The 25,301-nt window shown below is 39.1% G+C and overlaps 1 protein-coding gene across 2 annotated transcripts in view; it reads left to right on the top strand.

The window, feature by feature from the left end:
• ankrd55 (ankyrin repeat domain 55) overlaps window positions 1-25,060 on the top strand; it is a 99,054-nt gene extending 73,994 nt beyond the window's left edge. For both annotated transcript variants that reach the window (XM_051929581.1, XM_051929580.1), the window contains 3 exons: window positions 441-1,096; window positions 14,925-15,026; window positions 24,324-25,060. In XM_051929581.1, coding sequence (XP_051785541.1) covers window positions 441-1,096; window positions 14,925-15,026; window positions 24,324-24,613 — 1,048 coding nt within the window. In that variant the 3' untranslated portion in view covers window positions 24,614-25,060. The remainder of the gene's footprint in view (window positions 1-440; window positions 1,097-14,924; window positions 15,027-24,323) is intronic.
• The last annotated feature ends 241 nt before the right edge of the window (window positions 25,061-25,301 follow it).

Raw genomic sequence — 25,301 nt, 5'->3', positions numbered from 1 at the left:
TGAGGCCACTAGTCAGTCCCCTTCATGAGTCTCCTGTTTTCAATTCTGCCAGAGTTGCCTGTCGAAACTGCAAATCCCAGGCATACTTGTGGATGTTGAGATCTGCTACTATCTGCTCATCTGGAGGACTCAGATCTGCTTTCTCCAAGTCCTCCAGCTTTCCTTTGTTATGGAACCCTGTCCTGTTATGTTCTCAGCCTATTACACATACACTCAGGCAGGTTTTTAATTTCACTTCTTGGTAGTGTTTGGGACCACATCCTGGATATGGATGGGATGGGGTGTCATTGCAGTGTGACATTTCACTGATATCCTCTGCACTGAATAGAAACACTCAGTCCACACAACCTTTTTTGTGGTTGCCAATTATCTTCTAAAATGATTGTGGTTAGTTCTTGAATTCTTTTCTTTCTTTCTTTCTTTTTGTTTTAATTTTTCAGGCCTGAAACTACAAAGCAGATTGCATCTAAGAACTACAGCCAGTCACAAAAAAAGGAAGGTAGATTTAGTGTTCTAAATCAAATATTTTCATGTAAGAAGAAAAAGGCTGACCAAAAGACTGCTCATAAGGACAAGACCAGAGACAAGCATTTACAGGAAGAAACCTCAGAAGTGGATGATATAATTACAACTTTTGATTGTGTTATGGATACATCAGCCAAGAAATCTTTTGAAGAGACATTAAACAGCAGTGACTCCAGAAAGAGTAGCACTGAAGGCCAAAAGTGTCTGCTCCCAGAAAAAAAGCCACCCAAAGAATTCAAAGGACTTCCTCCTATCCGAACTCAAAGCCTGCCACCAATTACACTTTGCAATTCCTCACAGGTCAATACCCAAAGCACTGTTTCCTTCTCCTCATGTAACCAAATCCCCTATCATTTTGCACACAGATCTCAGAAAAGCAGGAGTGAACATGATTTATATGATAACAGAATCAACGGCCAGGCAACATTGGACAGTACTTGGAAACCAGAGCATAAAGCCTGGACTGCTTCACCATCTATGAAGCTCCTGGATGGATTTCTTCAAGACCGATCCAATCATCTGGAGCTGTTATATCCTCCACATCTTCCACATTTGCAGAAGAATGGGCAGGGTAAGTTTCCTAAAGGTCTGAGTGAGTTGGGAAATTAACTAAAGCTAGGTAAAGGGTGCTTGCTAAAAAAATAAACAGACTAGATCCAGACCTGCTGCTTAATTGTTTATTATGGAAGTCAATGAAACATAAAATAACGCCAACACACTCTCTTAAAGCTTTGTCTGTTATGGTTTGCTCTAAAAAGGTGGGCGGACTAGCATGATTTTACACTTTCTCTTTATGACTTACCTTTAACATCTACTGAGATTTATTTCTCTAAATATAATGCAAGTTTGTAGTGGGTTTCAGCAGTAGGCCAGGTAAGCTTGTCTTGCTATCGAAATTGACAGATATGATATACGAAAAGGCTGATCATGGCCACATGGTCATGAGGTACAAATTGGTGCCCCTATTTTATGTGCTGTGTTCCATAGTCAGCTTTGAGATTTCAATTCCACTATCTGGAGCTTTTCAATTGTTGAATAGAATTTAAGATTAAGGAAACACCCTAGACAGTAAAACATCTAATGGATAAATTGATTGCTAAAGTGATTAGTATGTCTGCCTCATTGCTCCAGAGTTCTGAGTTTGAACCTTTGCCTTGTTTTGTATGTTCTCTCTGGGTCTACATGAGGTTTTCTTCCAGTTACTCCTGTTTTCCTCTGATATACCAAAGCCATACATGTTAAGTGAATTGGCAACTCTACATCGGCCCAGTGTAAATGACTATGGGTCTGTTTCTGGGAGTGGTCCTTTGTCCAGGCTTTGTCCTTCCCTTATGTCATATTCTTCCTGAACTGACTCTTGGCCCTTCAATCTTGAGTTGGGGTAGATGAATTTGATAATAGATGGATGAATAACGTTACAGTTACTTTTACATTCATTCATGTTCTTAATTACTGCCTATAGTTTTTGGCCACAAAGAGCAAAAATTGGCAACAAGCATAGGACAAATGTTTATTGCTAAAGATTAAGGCATCTTGAAAAATTAATGAGTAAAGGTAAGAAAGAGAACCTAACCATGTGGGCCACCACCACAAGATAGGCTGACTGCTGTCAAGAATGGCTCAATTAGCATTGCAAGTAAATATCCATCCATCCCTCCATCATCCAACCCGTTATATCCTAACTACAGGGTCATGGGGGTCTGCTGGAGCCAATCCCAGCCAACACAGGACTCAAGGCAGGAAACAAACCCCGGGCAGGGCACCAGCCCACCGCAGGGCGTGCATGCACACATATATACACCATGCACTAGGGACAATTTAGAATCGCCAATGCACCTTACCTGAATGTCTTTGGATTGTGGGAGGAACCCCAGAGGAAACCCACACAGACACAGGGAGAACATGCAAACTCCACACAGGGAGGACCTGGGAAGAGAACCCGGGTCTACTAACTGCGAGGCAGCAGCGCTACCCACTGTGCCACCATGCTTCCCAGCCAGGAAATATTTCATTTTTATTTATTTTAATTAATTTATGGTATATTTTCCCATTTTCCTAAGTTTATGGATGCCCATCATTACAAAAAAATATTTTCAGTTATTCTCTCATCTAATAGTGGTTTCATGATGGCATAGTGATCCAGAGAACTGGGCTCAAGTCAACACAGGGTGGAGTTTATATTTTCTTTTATTCATGTTTGTTTAATGATTGTACTTTCTTTTAATGTTCATGTTTGTTTAATCTGAGTTCTGTAATTTCCCCCACAATTCAAAATTTAGAATGTTAATTTTCTGGGTAACTCTAAATTGGTGAATCATGATCATGCCCTGTGATGGACTGGACCATGTTTAGGTTTGGTTTCCCCCCTTTTAACTTATACTGCTAGGTTTTGTCTCAAGGTTATGTTGTAATGAAGAAGCACTTTCAGAAAATTGGATGAACACTATATAATATAATATAATATAATATAATATAATATAATATAATATAATATAATATAATATAATATAATATAATACAACACATTACCACCATGTTGCCAATCAAACAGATGCATGATTTTTTTGTGAGACTGATTACTACATTATAGAGCTAGAAATACTTTTTCACAACAATCCTTTGGTGGAACAATTTTACTTTTATCTAATGGTACTACTTACATACTGCAACAAACAGAAAAAACATGACACACTGTACACCAAAGCAAATAAAGCCTAAACTAGAATATCAGCAAAATTACTGCTATGAATTATCCAAATTCTACAAACATATCTGTGTGCCTTGTTGTGATATAAAAGACTAAGTCAGCTTTAAATCAGATAACAATCTGATGATCTTTGATTAAGAATGTAATACATACACTAAATGCACACATTTACAGTAATTGCAACATTTCAGACAGTATGCCACAGTATGGGGGTTCTGCCGAAAAAGTAAATGCGAGCATACAGCTTACCAGGCTATGCATAGCAATTTGCTAGAGCACGCCTTTGACTTTCAAACTAGATACAAGTGACTTAAATGACCATTTATTTCACTTTAAATTGTTAATTCAAAGAATTTCTGCATTTTATGAAGCAGTCTCTCAGGTAGGAGGAAATAATGAAAAAACACAATATAAAAATATGAAAGGGTTACAAGAATAATAAGCTTCTTTAGCCAGACTAATAATAAAGATGCAAATAAACTGGACACTTGCATCTGCTCGTATTCATTTCTAAAGAAAATGTTTGTGTATACTGTATGTCTTTCTTTCATATAGTTGCCCACCTAGATGGCAGTATGAGCACTCAGCATGTGATATTCTTGCCAAAAGAGCAAGGGATTTGCTTTAGACTAAGGAAATGTTTAGAATCTGGGTCAGAGAAAACAGATGTATTGATGTGTAGCTACTGTTGTGCTTCCTCTTAGGTCACAGAAAAGTGTATTTCATCGATATTGGATCCTGAGTGGTGGTCCTCTAGGAGGAGAATAACAAACATCTAAAACCCCTTTTAAACTTTATATAGTGTCTTCCTAAGATAATTAAAAAGTTGCAGAGTAATAGCATATTTGATTCTTTTTATATGCAATAACTGGAGGTGGGGAAGGTTAAGTGACCTGCTCAGTGTCACAAGATGAGTTAGACAGAGGTATTGATTGATCCAGCAGTCCTTCTGCTTAACGTCCGGCTCCTTAGACACCAGTCCATAACATGTTGCTCCATTGTATGTACTAAGGAACTACAACTTTAACATTATTTTGAAATAAGGAGTGGGAGGTGGAATTAATGTTTGCACAGGTACTTAAGTGTGCTTTTTGACTTGGAATTTGAATGCAGTGTTGACTTAAAAATATCTTCCTAAATTTTATAGTCGGATTATATTCGTTCAGGATCCTGATTGATACCTACAGGTGCCACCATGGCAAGTTTAATTATAAGTGACTTCAGTATCAACACATAGATCCAGGAAAGAAATCAAGCTAATTTAAAAATGTTCTTACTCCTTTGTTGCAGATGCAGGAGTGTTCACTATTAACCTAACTCTCTTTCTGAAGCATATACTACTTGTCCTGGTCCCAATACTAAGACTTTATTTGAATTATTATCTTTCACTGATTTCCTGAACCCACAATCCAATGCAGAGTTGTCCATCTTGTTGTCCTCAGGTGCAATGGGAAAGACCACCTCTGCACATGTCAATGCTCATGTATTGATAAAAGACCAAGTTACGGTCATCAGTCAATATAATGTGTACATCTTTGGGATGTAATCAAGTCTCCTGGAGCTGTGAGGTAGCAATGTGCCTTTTATTTATGATTTCTTAAATGCCTCTCACAATCTGGAATTTCTAATTTCAGACAACTATGCAATATTTAAAGCAATGCATTAACTCTACAGTGCCTTCAGCATGTATTCAAGCCCCTTCACTTTTTTACATTTTTTTTATATTGCAGCCTAATGTTAATATAATTTAAACTTATTTTATGCCTTATCAAGCAACACTCCATGCTCCAGAATAACAAAGCAAAACAAGGGATTTATTAAACATAAAAAACGGAAATATCACACTGATACAAGTAGTCGTTACTCGGTACTTAGTTGAAGCACCTTTGGCAGAAATTCCAGCCTGGAGTCTTCTTGGGTTTGAGGCGACAGGTTTCACACTCTTGGATTGGGGGATTTTCTACCATTCATCTCTGCAGATCCTCTAAAGCTATGTTAGGTTGGATGGAGACCATTGGTTGGCAGTTATTTTTAGGTCTCTCCAGAGATTTTCAATTTGATTTGAGTTTGGGCTTTGGCTGTGCCACTCAAGGACATTTACTGAGTTGTCCATAAGCCATTTCTGTGTTGCCTTTGCTTTGTGCTTATGGTCATTGTACTGTTAGAAGACAAACCTTCAGCCACATATGAGATCCAAAGTACACTGAAGCAGGTTTCAATTAAGTTTATCTCTTTACTTTACTCCTACTGGCTTTCCATCAACCCTGACTAGACTTCCAGTTTCTGCCACTGAAGAGCAACCCCATATCATGCGCAGGTAATGAACAATGCCTGTTTTTTTTTCAAAACATGACACTTAGAACTGAGATCAAACAGCCTTAGTGTCATTAGACCAGATAATGCTGTTTTTCTCAATCTGAGAGCCCTTTAGGTGCCTTGTTGCAAACTCCAAATGGGTTTTCATATGTTTTTACTAAGGAGAAGTTTCCATCTGCCCAGTCTGCCATAAAGCCTAGATCGGTGGAATGTTGCAGTAATGGTTGTTCTTTTGTAAGTTTCTCCCATCTGCACACAGTTTAACTTGAGCTCAGCCAGAGTGACTGTCAGGTTATTGCCACCTGTCTTTCCAAGGACCTTCTCCCCTGATTGCTCAGTTTGGCTAGGTAGAAAGCTCTAGAAAGAGTCATGGTTGCTCCAAACATAATAACACATTTAAGAACAATGGGTTCCACTGTGCTCTTGGGAACCTTTAAAGTTGCATAATTTTTTGTAGCCTTCCGCAGATCTGTGCCTCAACATCAACCTGTCTCAAACCTCTGCAGATAATTCCTTCAACCTAATGGCTTGGTTTTTCCTCTGATACATATCTTCCAATGTGGGGCCTCGTATGGACAAGTCTATGCTTGGGCGAATCTACCATCAGCCATTCTGGGTGCACGTCCATGATGCCATGATGGAAGGGGCCTTTTCACCAGTCACAGTCTACCGCTGTGCAGTGAAAACACCAAGGTGGACCACATCATCTTTGTCAATGAAACAATCGGGTATCCATGTGCTGAAATCATCATGGGAGAACCCCACCACTGCCCTTCTTCACCACTTGAGTCTACGCAGGCTGGGTGTCCACATGCTGCATTGTTGAAAGTATGATAAATTCTCTGCTAAGAAGCTCTGTTCATTAATTCACCCAGGGACCTGTGGAAGTCTTCATCTGGCTTTGGATGTGAGCATTTAATACTAATGTCTAATAAATTGAGTTGTCCACAGGTAGACTCCAAATTAGGTGTAGAAACATCTCTGTAATGATCAATAGAATGGGATGCAACTGAGTTCAATTCCAAGTGTCAAAGCAATGCATCTGAATACTCGTGTCAAATGATATTTTACTCTTTTTATTTTTAATACATGTAAAACACATTTAAAACGAGCAAAATCCTGTTGTTGCTTTGACACTTTGGGGTCAATTTTAGCCTAAGGATGCATAGCAAAATGTGTAAAAAGTGAAGGGGTCTGGATTCTTTCTGAATGCGTTACATATTGGCATAACAATCTTATTTTTCAAAGACAAATTAGGACAGGGGAAACCAGTAAAACTGGCAATTTTGGAAAATGTCAAATTCTAATAATAATGTAGTGGAAGGGTTTTTTTCTCAGAGACTGATCATGTTACATGTGGTTAATTTGTGATAAATCTAGTGTATGCATGAATTTAAATATGTGGTTTAGGAAGTTTAAAGGATTGCAAAAAAAACAATAAAGACAGCCATTCATTCAATTCCTTAACGTTGACAGAACAATTATTGAAGATGTGCTTTAAGGGTAGTTAGTCATTTTTTAAAACACGTTGTCCCGAACAGGGCCATGGGGGAGACTGGAGACTATAAAGTATCTATCTATCTATCTATCTATCTATCTATCTATCTATCTATCTATCTATCTATCTATCTATCTATCTATCTATCTATCTATCTATCTATCTATCTATCTATCTATCTATCTATCTATCTATCTATCTATCTATCTATCTATCTATCCCAGCTAGCATAGGGTGCAAGGAAGGAACAAACGGTGAAGAGGGTGCCAGTCCTTCACAGTGCTTTAAGGGTAATGATTCATTAAACTGTGAAGTTTCTAATTTGCAATATTTGAAAATGGTCAAAGGCTTCATTTATGAAGTTAATATTTTTATTCAATGAAGATCTTGCACGTATTTAAAAAAATGTTTTAATTGGGTAATAATTGCTCTAGTCAGATATTATAATTTTTTTTTGTGTTAGCTTTTGCAACATATGCACTCCTATAAGCTTCACTTACAATAGGATTAAGTTGCTTTAACTTGTGCCATATTTAACTTTGTACAATGAATTAATTTATTGAGTTCACTTATTTCAAAGCAAGGTCATAGGATGTCAGTGTCAATTCCATGTGCACTGACCAGATGACTCTGGGCAGAGTGCCAATACAGTATTCATTATCATTTATTTATAATATTTACTTTTATCAATAAAATTTCCAGAATGGTTCGGTAGCTGAGCACTTAGCACTGCAGCCACACATTTCCATCAATCTCATCACTATTTGAAGTTTTAATGTTCTTCTTATGTTCACCAGCTTCTTTTATTGAAACTTTCTTTCACATTACAAATATCCCAAAGGTGCTCTATTGGATTGAGATTTGGTGACTGTGAAAGCCATTTAAGTAGAGTAAATCCATTGTCATGTTCAAGAAACCAGTTTGAAATGATTTGAGCTTTGTGACATGGCATGTTATCCTGCTGGAAGTAGCCATCAGAAGATGGGTGCACTGCAGTCATAGAGGGATGGACAGAGTCAACAACAATACTCAGGTAGGCTGTGGCATTTAACCAATGCTCAAATTGTACTAAGAGGCCCAAAGTGTGCCAAGGGAATATCCCCCACAACATTACACCACCATCACTAGCCTGAACTGTTGATACAAGGCCGGATGGATCCATGCTTTCATGTTGTTGATGCCAAATTCTAAACCTAACATCTGAATGCCGCAGCAGAAATCGAGATTCATCAGACCAGGCAACATTTTTCTAATCTTCTATTGTTCAATTTTGGTGAGCCTGAGCAAATTGTAGCCTCAGTTGCCTGTTCTGAGCTGACAGGAGTGGCACCCAATGTGGTCTCCTGCTGCTGTAGCCCATCTGCTTCGAAGTTTGAGGTGTTGTGCATTCAGAGATTCTCTTCTGCATACCTCAGTTGTAACAAGTGGTGATTTGAGCTACTTAAGTTACTGTTGCCTTTCTATCATCTGGAACCAGTCTGGCCATTCTCCTCTGACCACTGGCATCAACAAGGCATTTTTGTCCAGAGAATAGCCACTCACTGGATACTTTCCCTTTTTCGGACCTACAGATGGTTGTGTGTGAATATCCCTGTAGATCAGCACTTTCCGAAATACTCTGACCACTCTGTGTGGCACGAACTACCATGCCATGTTCAAAGTCATTTAAATCACCTTTTTTCCCCATTCTGATGCTCAGTTTGAACTTGCAGGTTGTCTTGACAATATCTACATGCCTAAATGCATTGACTTACTGCCATGTGATTGGCTGAGTAGATATTTGTGTTAACAAGCAGTTGAACAAAATGCGGTTGGTGAGTGTATATACAGTACAATAACATTGGTTGTCAGTCATTGCAGCTTTGTTTATTTTATTGGATGTGTGCAATATAATGCCTTATGTTTTTGTACTTTCCTGCTGCAAACAAATTTCCCTCTGGGATAATAAAATCTAATTCACCTAACCTAACTGCCTGACATTCAATATAGGATTGTATCCTACCTTACATGCAGTGCTACTGGAATAAACTTTGGTCGCCAATAGTCCAAGAATGGATAATGTTGGTTTATAAAATGTATGGCTGGAATCAAATCTACAGTTTTTAAAAAGCTCTCTGTCCCCACTTCCTTTTAGAGCATAATTGCACATTTCTTTATATTTTAGTATTCCAATTTTTGCTTCAAAGAGTGAGCATAATAATTTAATTATTCAATAAAGGTATACAAAGTTTTGTAGCAGTCATATCAAGGTACATTTGTTTACTACCGCATAAATCCCTCACCACAATCAACAAAATGAATTATTTGGTAGATATCAGCTGTTATTTATATCAAGTATTTCAACAAACATACGGGGATACAGGTGGATGGTGGTCAAATAGTTTCTTCATACAGAGAACTAGATATTAACAGAGTAAATTACCAAGCAATGCAGTAAATAGCAGTCTTGAAGGGTTTTCAGAAGCAGTAAACAGGGGCTGAAAGTCTAGGTTAGCCTGAATAGGATGTTCTGTCAAAACTTTAATTATGTTCTTTTGTAATGTTACCCTTCTAGCAGTTTCAAGATCTTCCATCAATTGAACACCATGGTGCTCTATTCCAGTCTCCAATGCTTTTCCTCTTGTTGTCATTCGTCAGTTCACTGTTATTTTTTCAATTCATGCTCTCTGTAGCCAATTGGCAAAACATGTGTTCCCATCTTTAAAGTGCTTTACCCATCGTCTGACATTGCAAGTGAAAGTCTATATGGATATTGAACTTATGCATGAATGTTAGCTGCAGAGATTTAATCAGAGCATGTGGACTAAACTACATGTCTTTGACAGCCACTTTCTCATTGTTGTGCTGCCACATCTGACAGACTAATTGTAATACAGCGACCAGGAGAAGAAATGTCAGTTGAGGCCAATGTCAATTTCCAAAACCTGGAAATCCATCCTATCTTTCATCTGAATTTGAACAAGAGAATCCAAAAATCAATTGTAAAACATGCAGAAAATAACTTTAATTAGAGAATCCTAAACAAAAAAATGCATAGTAACTGAGAGATTTGTTATGATTTATACACAAATTCATATAGGTATGGAGCTGTTGTGCCAGTATTTAAAGCTTCAAGCTAAAGATATCATAATACACGACTTCCAAGATAAGCTCCTTAGCTATCTATTGTTGCATCCAGGCAACAGAGTCTAATGATCCCAATGTCCTGGAAAAAGACATACAGTGGTGTGAAAAACTATTTGCCCCCTTCCTGATTTCTTATTCTTTTGCATGTTTGTCACACAAAATGTTTCTGATCATCAAACACATTTAACCATTAATCAAATATAACACAAGTAAACACAAAATGCAGTTTGTAAATGGTGTTTTTTATTATTTAGGGAGAAAAAAAAATCCAAACCTACATGGCCCTGTGTGAAAAAGTAATTGCCCCCTGAACCTAATAACTGGTTGGGCCACCCTTAGCAGCAATAACTGCAATCAAGCATTTGCGATAACTTGCAATGAGTCTTTTACAGCACTCTGGAGGAATTTTGGCCCACTCATCTTTGCAAAATTGTTGTAATTCAGCTTTATTTGAGGGTTTTCTAGCATGAACCGCCTTTTTAAGGTCATGCCATAGCATCTCAATTGGATTCAGGTCAGGACTTTGACTAGGCCACTCCAAAGTCTTCATTTTGTTTTTCTTCAGCCATTCAGAGGTGGATTTGCTGGTGTGTTTTGGGTCATTGTCCTGTTGCAGCACCCAAGATCGTTTCAGCTTGAGTTGACGAACAGATGGCCGGACATTCTCCTTCAGGATTTTTTGGTAGACAGTAGAATTCATGGTTCCATCTATCACAGCAAGCCTTCCAGGTCCTGAAGCAGCAAAACAACCCCAGACCATCACACTACCACCACCATATTTTACTGTTGGTATGATGTTCTTTTTCTGAAATGCTGTGTTCCTTTTACGCCAGATGTAACGGGACATTTGCCTTCCAAAAAGTTCAACTTTTGACTCATCAGTCCACAAGGTATTTTCCCAAAAGTCTTGGCAATCATTGAGATGTTTCTTAGCAAAATTGAGACGAGCCCTAATGTTCTTTTTGCTTAACAGTGGTTTGCGTCTTGGAAATCTGCGATGCAGGCCGTTTTTGCCCAGTCTCTTTCTTATGGTGGAGTCGTGAACACTGACCTTAATTGAGGCAAGTGAGGCCTGCAGTTCTTTAGACATTGTCCTGGGGTCTTTTGTGACCTCCTGGATGAGTCGTCTCTGCGCTCTTGGGGTAATTTTGGTCGGCCGGCCACTCCTGGGAAGGTTCACCACTGTTCCATGTTTTTGCCATTTGTGGATAATGGCTCTCACTGTGGTTCGCTGGAGTCCCAAAGCTTTAGAAATGGCTTTATAACCTTTATGAGACTGATAGATCTCAATTACTTCTGTTCTCATTTGTTCCTGAATTTCTTTGGATCTTGGCATGATGTCTAGCTTTTGAGGTGCTTTTGGTCTACTTCTCTGTGTCAGGCAGCTCCTATTTAAGTGATTTCTTGATTGAAACAGGTGTGGCAGTAATCAGGCCTGGGGGTGGCTACGGAAATTGAACTCAGGTGTGATACACCACAGTTAGGTTATTTTTTAACAAGGGGGCAATTACTTTTTCACACAGGGCCATGTAGGTTTGGATTTTTTTTCTCCCTAAATAATAAACACCATCATTTACAAACTGCATTTTGTGTTTACTTGTGTTATATTTGACTAATGGTTAAATGTGTTTGATGATCAGAAACATTTTGTGTGACAAACATGCAAAAGAATAAGAAATCAGGAAGGGGGCAAATAGTTTTTCACACCACTGTAAAACAAAATCAACATACTTAACTATTATTTAAATAGTAAGAACGTAAGTGAATTCTGCAGAAACCATAGAAAAGCAGCAAAATAAAAACAGGACATGTTATAACTGGGGTATATCATTACACTCAGTAAGCTTGCTACATGTAAGTTTTCATTCCAGTGCAAGATAACTGATAGAATTGTCATTTATGATGCCAAATTTATCAGCTTTTCCGGGCACATTTCTTGGTAAGCCACATATGTTCATCACTTTTTGTGCAACCCCTGTAATATTGTAGAGTGCATAAATAAGTGCATGTGCTGCATTTCTTCTTCATCTTTATATAATTAACTATTTTACATTTACAATAAATGATTGAGGCACTTAGTGGCTGCAATACTGCCTGCTGCACTTCAATGTCACCCCTTACAACCTCCAAATCAAACTCTAAAGTGACAGTTGCAAAATATACTGGTAACACTGTGGTGTGCGTAGGTGTTTTTTTTTATAGCTTAAATGCATTTATCATTCTAAAGTAGTGTAACCAGGTTGTTTTTGCTATGTGAAGCAGGTTACTTTTTTAACACTTTGACATTTGACGCAGCTGTCAAATTTAAAGAAAACAATGAAGATATTATCACTTTTTATTGATTGACAGCTTCCTGTCATAAGCTGCTCTGTCTTACCATAATATATTTTTTATTATTACAGTACACTGCTTAACTACCAAGTTTAGCAAAGCCTCAGAGTGCCTGCTTTCTAGTCAAAAAAAAACATAGCAGATCACTATATCAATATATTGAGACAGAGTTAATTTTCATTGTAGAAACAGAAATGAGTAAATCAATGTATATTCAGAAAAGGTGGCTATAAATAAAATGCAAATGAAAAAATAAATACACATAAATTGCAACAATAGTACACTATGTTTAAACATATACTATTGAGACATTTAGAGTTGTGACAAGGGGGTTCCCAAAACTAATCAGATGTTAAACTGAAGACTGGCTGATATGAACTCTGGGAACAGGCTGCTCTACTGAGATGTTTCTTTTTCTTTTCAATTCTAAATTACCTCTGTAACCTCTTAGTGTGAGTGACTTTTCTCTTTCTGACTCTTCTGTACTTCTCTACTTGTCACTACCAGCCACAAAAAAGTTCTTATCAAATTTGCAGTGAAAACTATACAGAATTGCAGTTAATCTGACAGAGGTGCTTTTTCATTGCACTATACATATAACATATTTGGCTTTTTGTTTGGTTTTAAAAGTTAATCTGCAGTATTATGCAATAACAAATAGTTATATTTTAATATGTTTAGAATCTAATTTATGGTCAGAGTGGGCTGGAGTTTATCATGACAGTATAAGTTGGATGAGCACTAGTCCAGCAGAGGTCCACTCTAGTTTAGATTCACTATTTTCCCTAACACAGGCATGTATTTGGAGATGTGGGAGAACAGCCAATGAAAACACGGGAGAATATGGAAACTCCACACAATTACTTCAGCAGCAAGACATGCTAGATTTGTGAGACGGCAGTCCTAATTAATGCTTACTATTTTGCTACAATCTTTATGTTTTTCTCTGGAATCACAAAAATGATTTAATTTGTTTATGTTACTGGATGTCTCATTTGTTCTTGTTTATAACATATTTTAATTACAAGCACATTCCTAAAAAATCAGCGGTCACCTACCTTAATGATTACTGCCCTGTGGCTCTGATCCCAGTAATAATGAAGTGCTTTGAGAGTATCCTCCTAAAGTACATCAAGGATGCCATCCCTGCTGGATTTGACAACCAACAGTTCACCTACAGGTGGAACAGATCTACAGAGGATGTCGTCTCAATAGTACTTCACACAGCCCTGACTTATCTGCAGTGCCCTAACACTTATGTTAGGATGACATTCGTCGATTTTAGTTCAGCGTTTAACACCGTAATCCCGGACAAGCTGGTACAAAAGCTTCATAATCTGGGCAGCCCAGCACTCTTCACATTATTTACGCATAATTGCTCTGCCATTCATGCTACAAATATGGTTGTGAAGCATTCTCTGTCACAGTATGAAAGTGTGGTACAGCAGCTGCACAGCACAGGACAGGAAGGACTTGGCACGGGTAGTGAGAACAGCACAGGGGATTGTGGGAAGTTCTCTCCTAGACCTGGACTCTGTATATGCTGGAAGGGTGCAGAAGAGGGCCATATGTATAGCTGCGGATCTCACCCATCTGGGAAATGGACTGTTTGTACCACTGCCTTTGAGAAAGTGGTACAGAAACATAAAAACACGTACCAGCAGACTGAAAGACAGCTTTTTCCCCAGAGTTGTGAAGTCCATATGCCCCTGCTGATACACACACATACATCTACCCCTAACCTGCCCCCCGTAGACATGCACACGCATTTTCCCTCATAATCAAACACACACACTTGTATTCCTCCCCTGCAGACCCACACACATAGATCACTGGTCTCTGCAGGCGTACTACCTCAGGAAAATTCTGGACTTGATGATGTTTTATTGCTGCTGTCTTTTACACTTATTATGATTTATTTTATTATTTATAGTGTATTGTGTATTTAAGTATTCTGTCTTGAAGCCGAGTCCTACCAACAAAAAGTTTCATTATGTGTATGCATAATGACAATAAAGAATTCTATCTATCTATCTATCTATCTATCTATCTATCTATCTATCTATCTATCTATCTATCTATCTATCTATCTATCTATCTATCTATCTATCTATCTATCTATCTATCTATCTATCAATTCATTAAAAAATATTACTATACACTGTTTTTATGAAGGTTGTTTCATTTTTCAACATTATAAGAAAATATTGGTGTTTTTTTTAATTTTGTAAATACACATTGCCAAGGTTGATGCAAATGCACCTGAGAAAGAAATTATTATGTTAAGAATTTAATAAAGGTGTATTTTAAGTAAAACTCCAAAAAACAGAATGCCTCTTGTAGCAGAATTTCTGTTTTGCTTTTTATTTAAAAAGTAAGTCAGGCCATCATATCTATTTTGTCTTTTATCTGTTATTTTAGGACAGAATTCACATCATTTGTCCACAGACAAGCTAAAAGTGAAAGAGGTGGCACTTACCCGAAGCTTCTTAGCGCCCCTACCTGATCACTTCACGCACAGATGTAAGTATGACAATGCAGAGTGTTGGGAGTGAATAACTCACACACAAATCCCACTAACAAAACTCATCGTGACCCTGAGCGAGTCACTTAACCTGAATGTGCTCCAGTCATCTGTAAGCTATTATGCTTGTGCTGATGTTTAAACTATTCTGGAAATCATTTGAGCAGACAGTTGCCAGTCTTTAGAAAATATCTGTTTGTTTTTCATGTGAAAATAAACATTTTTTGTGTCATATAAATAACTCATAAGCAATTGTACTTGATAGTTTTCTCACTCTGATGGCTGTGCCTAAGAAGTCATTAAAGAGGTCCTCTTAGGCACAACCACATCAGCAGTGTGACTGTTTGTGAAGAGAGTGTTGACCTTGTTGAGAGGTTTACTTACCTCGGCAGCGACATTCATATCTCTGGTGACTCTTCCTATGAAGTCAGTAGATGGATTGGGAGAGCATGGGAGGTCATGAGGTCACTGGAAAGGGATGTGTGGCACTCCCAAAATCTATGCCAAAGAACGAAGGTCCAAATCTTTAGAGTCCTGGTGCTTCATGTTTTGGTATATGGTTGCGAGACATGGACACTATCCAGTGACCTGAGACAAAGACTGGACTCCTTCGGTACTGTGTCTCTTCGGAGAATCCTTGAGTACTGCTGGTTTGACTTTGTGTCGAATGAGCGGATGCCCACGGAGTCCCAAATGAGGCTCATTACCTGCATTGTGAGGGAGCGTCAGTTGCGGCACTACGGCCATGTGGCACGATTCCCCAAGGGTGATCCAGCTCATAGGATCCCCTTTGTTGAGGACCTGAGTGGCTGGACCAGTGACAGGAGGATTCCCACGTAACACCTGACTGCAACAGATATATGGTCATTTCCAGAGGATGGGACTGGACTGCGTGTCTGTCTGGGGGGTTGCCAACCAGGATCCTGATCTGTTTCGTCATGTGTTGGGTGCGGTAACATGCTGTACCAGTGCATGCTCCCCAACCTGACCTGAGCTTTCTCAAACTAGTTATAGTTACAAAGACTAACAGGCACTTTAAAGGCGGTGGTGTAGAGTACAAAAAATTACATGTCTTCAGGCATGCTAGCATCTGCAGATCAAACAAGATAGAGCGTAAAATGAGTAAAATTAACATTAAATTTAGGATTTTAATATTTGTTGTCTTTTAATCTATCCATCCATCTATCACACTACTATCTATAATTCTGGGTTCCGGTGAGTCAGAGTCTATCACAGCACTATTTTGTCTTCATCTTTATACGATTAACTAGTAGTATAGGGTGCAAATCAGAACACCAACTATAAATAAGAAGCCAGTTTATCACAGGGCAGAGTTTTGCATTCACTTACTATCCTCTGACCATTTCTGATTTTGTTCATACGGATTTTGTTTGGGTGCTCCAGTTTACTCTAAAATTCCAAGCATTCACAGTACTTTATGCACTCTCCATGACAGACACCAAACGACAGACATTGCATTCTTTTAACACCTGACTATTTGTTATTTGAGTTTTTCAAGCCAAATACACCCCATTAGGAATTTATTCAATTTAGTTAGTCAGTCAGTCATTTTCCAACCCGCTATATCCTAACACAGGGTCATGGGAGTCTGCTGGAGTCAATCCCAGCCAACACAGGGCACAAGGCAGGAACAAATCCTGGGCAGGGCGCACACACACATCAAGCACACACTAGGGACCATTTAGGATCGCCAATGCACCTAACCTGCATGTCTTTGGACTGTGGGAGGAAACCGGAGCACCCGGAGGAAACCCACGCAGACACGGGGAGAACATGCAAAGCAAACCCTGGTCTCCTTACTGCGAGGCAGCAGCGCTACCTCTGTGCCACCGTGCCGCCCTTTATTCAATTCAGTTCATCTTAATTTACATAGCATTCTTCACCAACTTTAAGTTGAAAATTTATAAATGTAATACTGTAACAGTAAAGCATTCAAAACTTTTATATGCAAGAATACCATACATACTGTATTTAGTTAAATAAATAATACAGAGAATAACATTTTTGTTTAACATATATATGAAAGCTTGCTTAGAAAATATTTGACTAGATAACAATGTTGAAAACCTCCACTTTGCATCACTCCGGAAGAAAATAAATCTTTCTGGGGTTCACAAAGAGTAAAATTAAGCCTTGTCTTCCATGTCTATGTCAGCCAGTTAGGATACGCTGAGGTCCTGTAGGATAGAGGTGGAAGAAGTAAGTTCCAACTCAGTGAGTTGCTCATGAAGAGTACAAAATGATTTGTGGAGAGCTGCACAATGATAGCTTCCATTTTCTTAGTGTAACCCTTGAGCTTCCTTAGGTGCCAAGCACACAATGATAGGGACTATTTATCTATTTATGAATTTTTACCTATAAAATGACTGAGGCTACCACTCAGCTCTAGATCATTAATTCTGACATTTTAAAGGAGGGAATTCTAGAAAAAAATTAAGTCAGCTCTTTATCGATGTCAGGAAAAAGAATGAATCAATTTATGTTAATCAGTCAATTAATTAATTAGCTTCTTTGCTTTTAAATTTCAGTAAGGCTCCCAATTTATTTTCCTTACCTTTTTCTCTAAATTGTACAGTTACTGGTTATCAAGCTAACTTATGCACACTTGTTTAAAGAAATTGTATAATATATAGTTAGGTCCATAAATATTTGGACAGAGACAACTTTTTTCTAATTTTGGTTCTGTACATTACCACAATGAATTTTAAATGAAACAACTCAGATGCAGTTGAAGCGCAGACTTTCAGCTTTAATTCAGTGGGGTGAACAAAACGATTGCATGCAAATGTGAGGCAACTAAAGCATTTTTTTAACACAATCCCTTCATTTCAGGGGCTCAAAAGTAATTGGACAAATTAAATAACTGGAAATAAAATGTTCATTTCTAATACTTGGTTGAAAACCCTTTGCTGGCAATGACAGCCTGAAGTCTTGAAGTCATGGACATCACCAGATGCTGGGTTTCCTCCTTTTTAATGCTCTGCCAGGCCTTTACTGCAGCGGCTTTCAGTTGCTGTTTGTTTGTGGGCCTTTCTGTCTGAAGTTTAGTCTTCAACAAGTGAAATGCATGCTCAATTGGGTTAAGATCAGGTGACTGACTTGGCCATTCAAGAATTTTCCACTTCTTTGCTTTAATAAACTCCTGGGTTGCTTTGGCTGTATGTTTTGGGTCATTGTCCATCTGTATCATGAAACGCCGCCCAATCAATTTGACTGCATTTAGCTGGATTTGAGCAGACAGTATGTCTCTGAACACCTCAGAATTCATTCGGCTGCTTCTGTCCTGTGTCACATCATCAATAAACACTAGTGTCCCAGTGCCACTGGCAGCCATGCATGCCCAAGCCATCACACTACCTCCACCGTGTTTTACAGATGATGTGGTATGCTTTGGATAATGAGCTGTTCCACGCCTTCTCCATACTTTTTTCTTGCCATCATTCTGGTAGAGGTTGATCTTGGGTTCATCTGTCCAAAGAATGTTTTTCCAGAACTGTGCTGGCTTTTTTAGATGTTCTTTAGCAAAGTCCAATCTAGCCTTTCTATTCTTGAGGCTTATGAGTGGCTTGCACCTTGCAGTGCACCCTCTGTATTTACTTTCATGCAGTCTTCTCTTTATGGTAGACCTGGATATCGATACGCCTATCCCCTGGAGAGTGTTGTTCACTTGGTTGGCTGTTGTGAAGGGGTTTCTCTTCACCATGGAAATGGTTCTGCGATCATCCACCACTGTTGTCTACCGTGGACGTCCAGGTCTTTTTGCATTGCTGAGTTCACCAGTGCTTGCTTTCTTTCTCAGGATGTACCAAACGGTAGATTTTGCTACTCGTAATATTGTAGCAATTTCTCGGATGGGTTTTTTCTGTTTTCACAGCTTAAGGATGGCTTCTTTCACCTGCATGGAGAGCTCCTTTGACCGCATGTTGTCTGTTCACAGCAGAATCTTCCACATGCAAGCACTACACCTCAAATCAACTCCAGGCCTTTTATCTGCTTAATTGATAATGACATAACGACAGACTTGCCCACACCTGCCTATGAAATAGTCTTTGAGTCAATTGTCCAATTACTTTTGAGCCCCTGAAATGAAGGGAATGTGTTAAAAAAATTCTTTAGTTGCCTCACATTTTTATGCAATCGTTTTGTTCACCCCACTGAATTAAAGCTGAAAGTCTGCACTTCAACTGCATCTGAGTTGTTTCATTTAAAATTCATTGTGGTAATGTACAGAACCAAAATTAGAAAAAAGTTGTCTCTGTCCAAATATTTATGGACCTAACTGTAGTTTATTACTAAAGCAAAGGATAACAGAAATAGAATAGTTGATTATATATAAAAGATGGGAGCTGCCACAAACTTAGCTCAGTTTCCTAATCAGAGCTACCTACAACACAATACAAAGCCCTCAGAATCTCCAGCAGTGGTTTGGCATAGAGCCAGCCTGTGACCTATGTGTGATCACCAATGCCACCCTCTAACACATGCTGTCAGAATATAAAATCTCTCTGGCACAAGGTAGGTGCAGATAGCAGCATGACCAGGTGCTCAGGAAGCTGGCAGAAATGGTGGCAAAAGGATGGCTTGAAGTCACCCACGAGAGGCAAGCAGCAAACTAGCAGATTTCTTTTCTCAAACAGGGTGAGTTCACAGAGAGCTCCAGCAGAAGACCAGCACCTTAACTTCTGACTCCAGAAGGTGGACCTTGGGCAGAAAACTCCACTTCACAGAGGAGATCTGTAGCTCTTCATTGCAGCCAGACATAATGCTGTGGGTTGCAGCTATAAAATCTGTACTGCTGGTTGTGCTGACAGTACTATGGGAAGAAAGGACAGAGGCAGTGCATGACAGGAAGAGCTCAGAACAGACCACAGAGTCCAGGGAAGCTGGATGGTGTGTGAGGCCCTGCCCAGTTGAGGTGGGAGCCAGAGGGTTTGAGTGCCCATATACAACACGCCAGGTCAAGAAACTGGGTTTATAGGGAGGTATATTACAGAAGGCAACCAGGGAATTGTTGAAAGAAACAGAGAAGGGAAGCTTTAGGTTGTGACTGAGGAGAAAGACAGAGCTTGGAGAGCAAGTAAATCTACCTCAGGAATGGTTAGCCACTGGGTGGTGTCAAGAAGATGTGCCTATTCACTGCTCCAACACCAGGAGATGTTCTGGGATAATAGGTAAAACACCAAGGAATGGCAGTTCCCAGCTGATGACACTGCAGCTGACTGAGCAGGCACCAGTGGAGATGTGTCTGGTATAGAGCCGAGCATGTACTGTATAATGGGAGACCAGATTAACACTAGAATTACTAGAGCCTACGAAAAAACTCGTAGATCCGGACCACCTTAAATCGCTTCTTCAATCCGTTCACACCTCTCCGCCAGCGTCTTTTGTCCTCTAAATGTGCTGATAAAGACAAGCTTCCAGCAGCTGGCTATTCCATCCCCCCACTGACTTAGAATGTGCACGAACTTCTCCCAGCTCATGTCTTGATTGATTATCTGGGAGTGAAGTGGAGTTTTAGAGTGGAAATAATAGATTGTTATTTGGAACATGTGCACAGGTTGATCTTTTTTTTCTTTCAGTACATGTGCCTTCCCTGTTTATTTATATATCTATTGACTTTTTTGCCTGTCTGTCTCTCTATTACGCAGTGCTCTGTCTGTCTGTGTGTTATGGATCTTAAAAATAACAGTTTTAAGGACAGTTGTTCATGTTAATTGCAGTCTCAATTGTTAAAAAAATATTTTAAAAGGAGCATCCCACATGAAAATATAACGATCTCATTAACTGACAGTGCATACCAATTTATAAATTTTATGTCCGTTTGAGGAAAAAAAGAAAAAAAAAAGTAACACTTTATCCCCAGCGGGGAATCAAACTCAGGTCTGTGAGGCACGGCAAAGCTGCTGCATTCTGAGAAGCAAATCTTAGTGCACTACGCCACGGAAACTGTTATAAATCCTTGAGCCTTTTGTGAAAGTGTTTATTTGATCTTTGGAACTCAGGCTTTACACATTCTATAGTTTATGCCTACATTTTGTAACATTTATTACTAAAATATGAAAAAGTTTCTGTTTTAACAATGTGTTTACAGTAATCCCTCGCTATATCGCGCTTCGCCTTTCGCGGCTTCACTCCATCGCGGATTTTATATGTAAGCATATTTAAATATATATCGCGGATTTTTCGCTGCTTCGCGGGTTTCTGCGGACAATGGGTCTTTTAATTTCTGGTACATGCTTCCTCAGTTGGTTTGCCCAGTTGATTTCATACAAGGGACGCTATTGGCAGATGGCTGAGAAGCTACCCAGCTTACTTTTCTCTTTCTCTTGCGCTGACTTTCTGTGATCCTGACATAGGGGGATTGAGCAGGGGGGCTGTTCGCACACCTAGACGATATGGACGCTCGTTTAAAAATGCTGAAAGATTATCTTCACGTTGCTATCTTTTGTGCAGCTGCACGGTGCTTCGCATACTTAAAAGCTCGAAGGGCACGTATTGATTTTTGCTTGAAAAACAAACTCTGTCTCTCTCTATCTCTCTTTGTCTGCTCCTGACAGAGGGGGTGTGAGCTGCCGCCTTCAACAGCTTTGTGCCGCGGTGCTTCGCATACTTAAGCCAAACAGCCCTATTGATTTGTTTGCCAGAGATTGTTTTCTCTATCTATGTGACATTCTGTGCTCCTGACACGCACTCCTTTGAAAAGGAAGATATGTTTGCATTCTTTTAATTGTGAGGCGGAACTGTCATCTCTGTCTCGTCATGGAGCACAGTTTAAACTTTTGAAAAAGAGACAAATGTTTGTTTGCAGTGTTTGAATAACGTTCCTGTCTCTCTACAACCTCCTGTGTTTCTGCGCAAATCTGTGACCCAAGCATGACAATATAAAAATAACCATATAAACATATGGTTTCTACTTCGCAGATTTTCTTATTTCGCGGGTGGCTCTGGAACGCAACCCCCGCGATGGAGGAGGGATTACTGTACACAGATTACTGTAGAAACGGAACACACATGAAATGCGTGTGTTCCAAATAACGATCTATTATTTCCACTCTAAAACTCCACTTCACTCCCAGATAATCAATCAAGGCATGAGCTGGGAGAAGTTCGTGCACGTTCTAAGTCGGTGGGGGGATGGAATAGCCGGCTGCTAGAAGCTTGTCTTTATCAGCACATTTAGAAGGACAAAAGACACTGGCGGAGAGGTGAGAATGGTTTTAAGAAGCAATTTAAGGTGGGCCGGATCTACAAGTTTTTTTGTAGGCTCTGGTAATTCTAGTGCTAAATCTAAAAGACAAATATATAACAGAGAAGAAGCTGTTCTTAGTTCATTTGGAGGTCTATTGGAATTTCTTGATTTTGTAAGCTTTCACTTCTTGTATTTCTCTTTTGGAATTTTACTGTGACCTCATTGTCAGCTTGCCTTCGCTCTAATGCACAGCCATGGTTGAGAGAGAGCTAAACAGTTACACTCCAGCTAAAAGCTGTCTTGTTGCCAATTTCGTCAAAGTCTTGTAAAAGCCAGAAGTTTACCGGGCAGCATTACTCATGGGGTTGCTACTCAGTAACAGTTAAACCTAAGAAAGCAGCTTTTTGGCTGGCTGGTTACTTTTTCTTTACAATTCTAATTTATCTTTACACCGCAAATGCTGTTTTACAATACCAGTCCTCTAAGAAGTTGTGTGGTCATTGTTTTAGTGGAGTGCACTCACTGTTTCTGCCAAGTTGGTCCTTTGTCTATGTGTGTACTGTAGTGTGACATAGTCTTTCTCTGCTCTTTGCAGAGAAAACATGAATATTTCTAGGGACCCCACTATGACAAGTATTTAGATGCCTGATATCCCTTTGTTTTAAGAAATGCCATTCTCCTAGTTTGACTTTGAGGGCACTCTAGTTGGAGGAGGGCATCTTAGTTATACCCCAAGATTTCAGAAGGATTCCAAAGAGTTTACTGTAGCTCCAAGACCTCTACATATCCAAAGAAAAGGTGATCTTCTAGGTCCCCCAAACATAGGGTTCTTGTCTCCAAAGCAAACAAAGAGACAAATGCAACTAATTTTTAAGGAATGGTGTAGCTTCTTCTGATTGAATCTGAAGTCAACTTCCAGGTGAAGGTCAATTCCTGCTTATTGAGGCCTAAGTGTGTTCATCAGCATAAACAAGAGTTCAGGTTGCAGTTACAAGGTTAAGATGAGTGTCCTTTTAGTGTCTTGTTAGTCTTGATAAACAAAACAGAGATGTCAGTTCATCTATGAAATTCAGTAAGCAAGCTGAGCAAATGTTGAGCTACAGAACTCAACCACTCAAAATAAGTGTTCCTCAGGAATGCAGGTGGGAGGCAGCTGACTTTCTGCATCTCTGTCTAGTTTGTTCTTCTAGTAAATAATGAAAAATGCTCAGTTTGACCTCTACTGATCACAATTAAAATGGTGATTTTCAACAAGAAATATTAACAGTTCTTTTACTGAAATAAGAAGAAGCTATAATTAAATTAAACGTGATTCATAACTAGGGTGGCATGGTGGCGCAGTGGGTAGCGCTGCTGCCTTGCAGTTGGGAGACCTGGGGACCTGGGTTCGCTTCCCGGGTCCTCCCTGCGTGGAGTTTGCATGTTCTCCCCGTGTCTGCGTGGGTTTCCTCCCACAGTCCAAAGACATGCAGGTTAAGTGGATTGGCGATTCTGAATTGGCCCTAGTGTGTGCTTGGTGTGTAGGTGTGTTTGTATGTGTCCTGCGGTGGGTTGGCACCCGGCCTGGGATTGATTCCTGTGTTGGCTGGGATTGGCTCCAGCAGACCCCCGTGACCCTGTGTTCGGATTCAGCAGGTTGGAAAATGGATGGATTCATAACTAATTTTTGCAATTAGGTGGCTCTGTAAACACAACAATATGGAGACTGTTATCTGGCTTGGCACCAAATCAAAATAATAATTGTATTCAGGTCATATAGTTCTATTCTGCTACCAATCATTTCTTTAGTACTTAAGCTTCCTTCAGAATAGTGAGCAGTGATGGGTAGCCATTCCCATTTGTCAGTTAAACAGCTGCCTAAATTAATAAGCTACTTTTTTAACATGGGTGCCCTGTACATGATTAGCTCCCACCTATCATAATTGATTTGATGTTTAAACAGGACATTTATAGAACCTTCTGGTTTAGTTCATGTTGCATTCCTGTCTACCATCTTTTTTTAAAAAAAATACTTTCAAAAATGATTCATTTCTGTCTTATATGTATATTAAAAGTGATCATGTTGTCCCTTTCTTTTCTTTTGCAGTTTCATTGCCTTTAGATAACGTCTCTCAGGGTGTGAAGAAATCAAAATCTTTGCCTTTAAATCCTATACAAAATAATATTGCCAGTTTGTCTCCTGCTATTACCTCACAGTCTCATAGAGATGGGATGCCTCATAGCCACTCACTGTGCAGTTTTCTTCCTAGCATTTCCGGTGACTCTATCAGAACTGTCCGTGTTCTCCCAGCAATTCCATCCCGAAAGAACCCCATCCCAGTACAGATGACAGAAGAACTATTAACATCTGTGAAAGACTCAGACCACAGTTCCTAATCCTCGATCTCTGCCAGATATCCGGAAGGTCAATTTGAATCCTAAATTCACTGTGTAGCTTACGTATAGCATACATTCCAGTGCAGCACACTCAGACATTCATATCTCAATAAAGAAATCACTAGTGGTGTATAATACACAGTTTAAATTTATCATCTATTTTCATTGTACAGTATATAAATGTTTTTTAAACTTCTATAATCTGCCAGAGCATAAGGACAATTTTTAAACAGACTGATTTTGCTGATTTGTTTATTTGTAAAGTTATGAGCAAAATATTTTTTCATATTTGTACATTGAGGATTCCAGTTACAGGAACCTCTATTTCTAATTGAAGCGGAAAAATTCATTTCATCTTTATTTCTTTATTTAGCATTAACATTGCTGATTTTGGGCACTTCATGGAATGCATTTTTGCATCAATAAAATGTTTCAAATATCTGCTTATCTATTCTGAATGTTTTTTTTATTTTTTCAGTATTAATGGAAAGACCTGTGAATTACTTGTTCCTTCTTTTAAGCTTGATCATGTGGAGAGTAGAATCAGTCAAGACAAGGTTTTCACTTTAATCCTGGCCTCATTATAATTTGCAGGCACAGTAAAATTTGAAATTTATGCTTCTAGCTTTCCTAATATTAAGGCAGTTTTACAGTATATCCAACAAGGTCACAAATGAGTTGAAGTCTA

Source organism: Erpetoichthys calabaricus, chromosome 7 (assembly GCF_900747795.2).
Source record: "Erpetoichthys calabaricus chromosome 7, fErpCal1.3, whole genome shotgun sequence".
Taxonomy (NCBI): Eukaryota; Metazoa; Chordata; class Cladistia; order Polypteriformes; family Polypteridae; genus Erpetoichthys; species Erpetoichthys calabaricus.
This window is presented reverse-complemented; position numbering and strand designations above follow the sequence as displayed.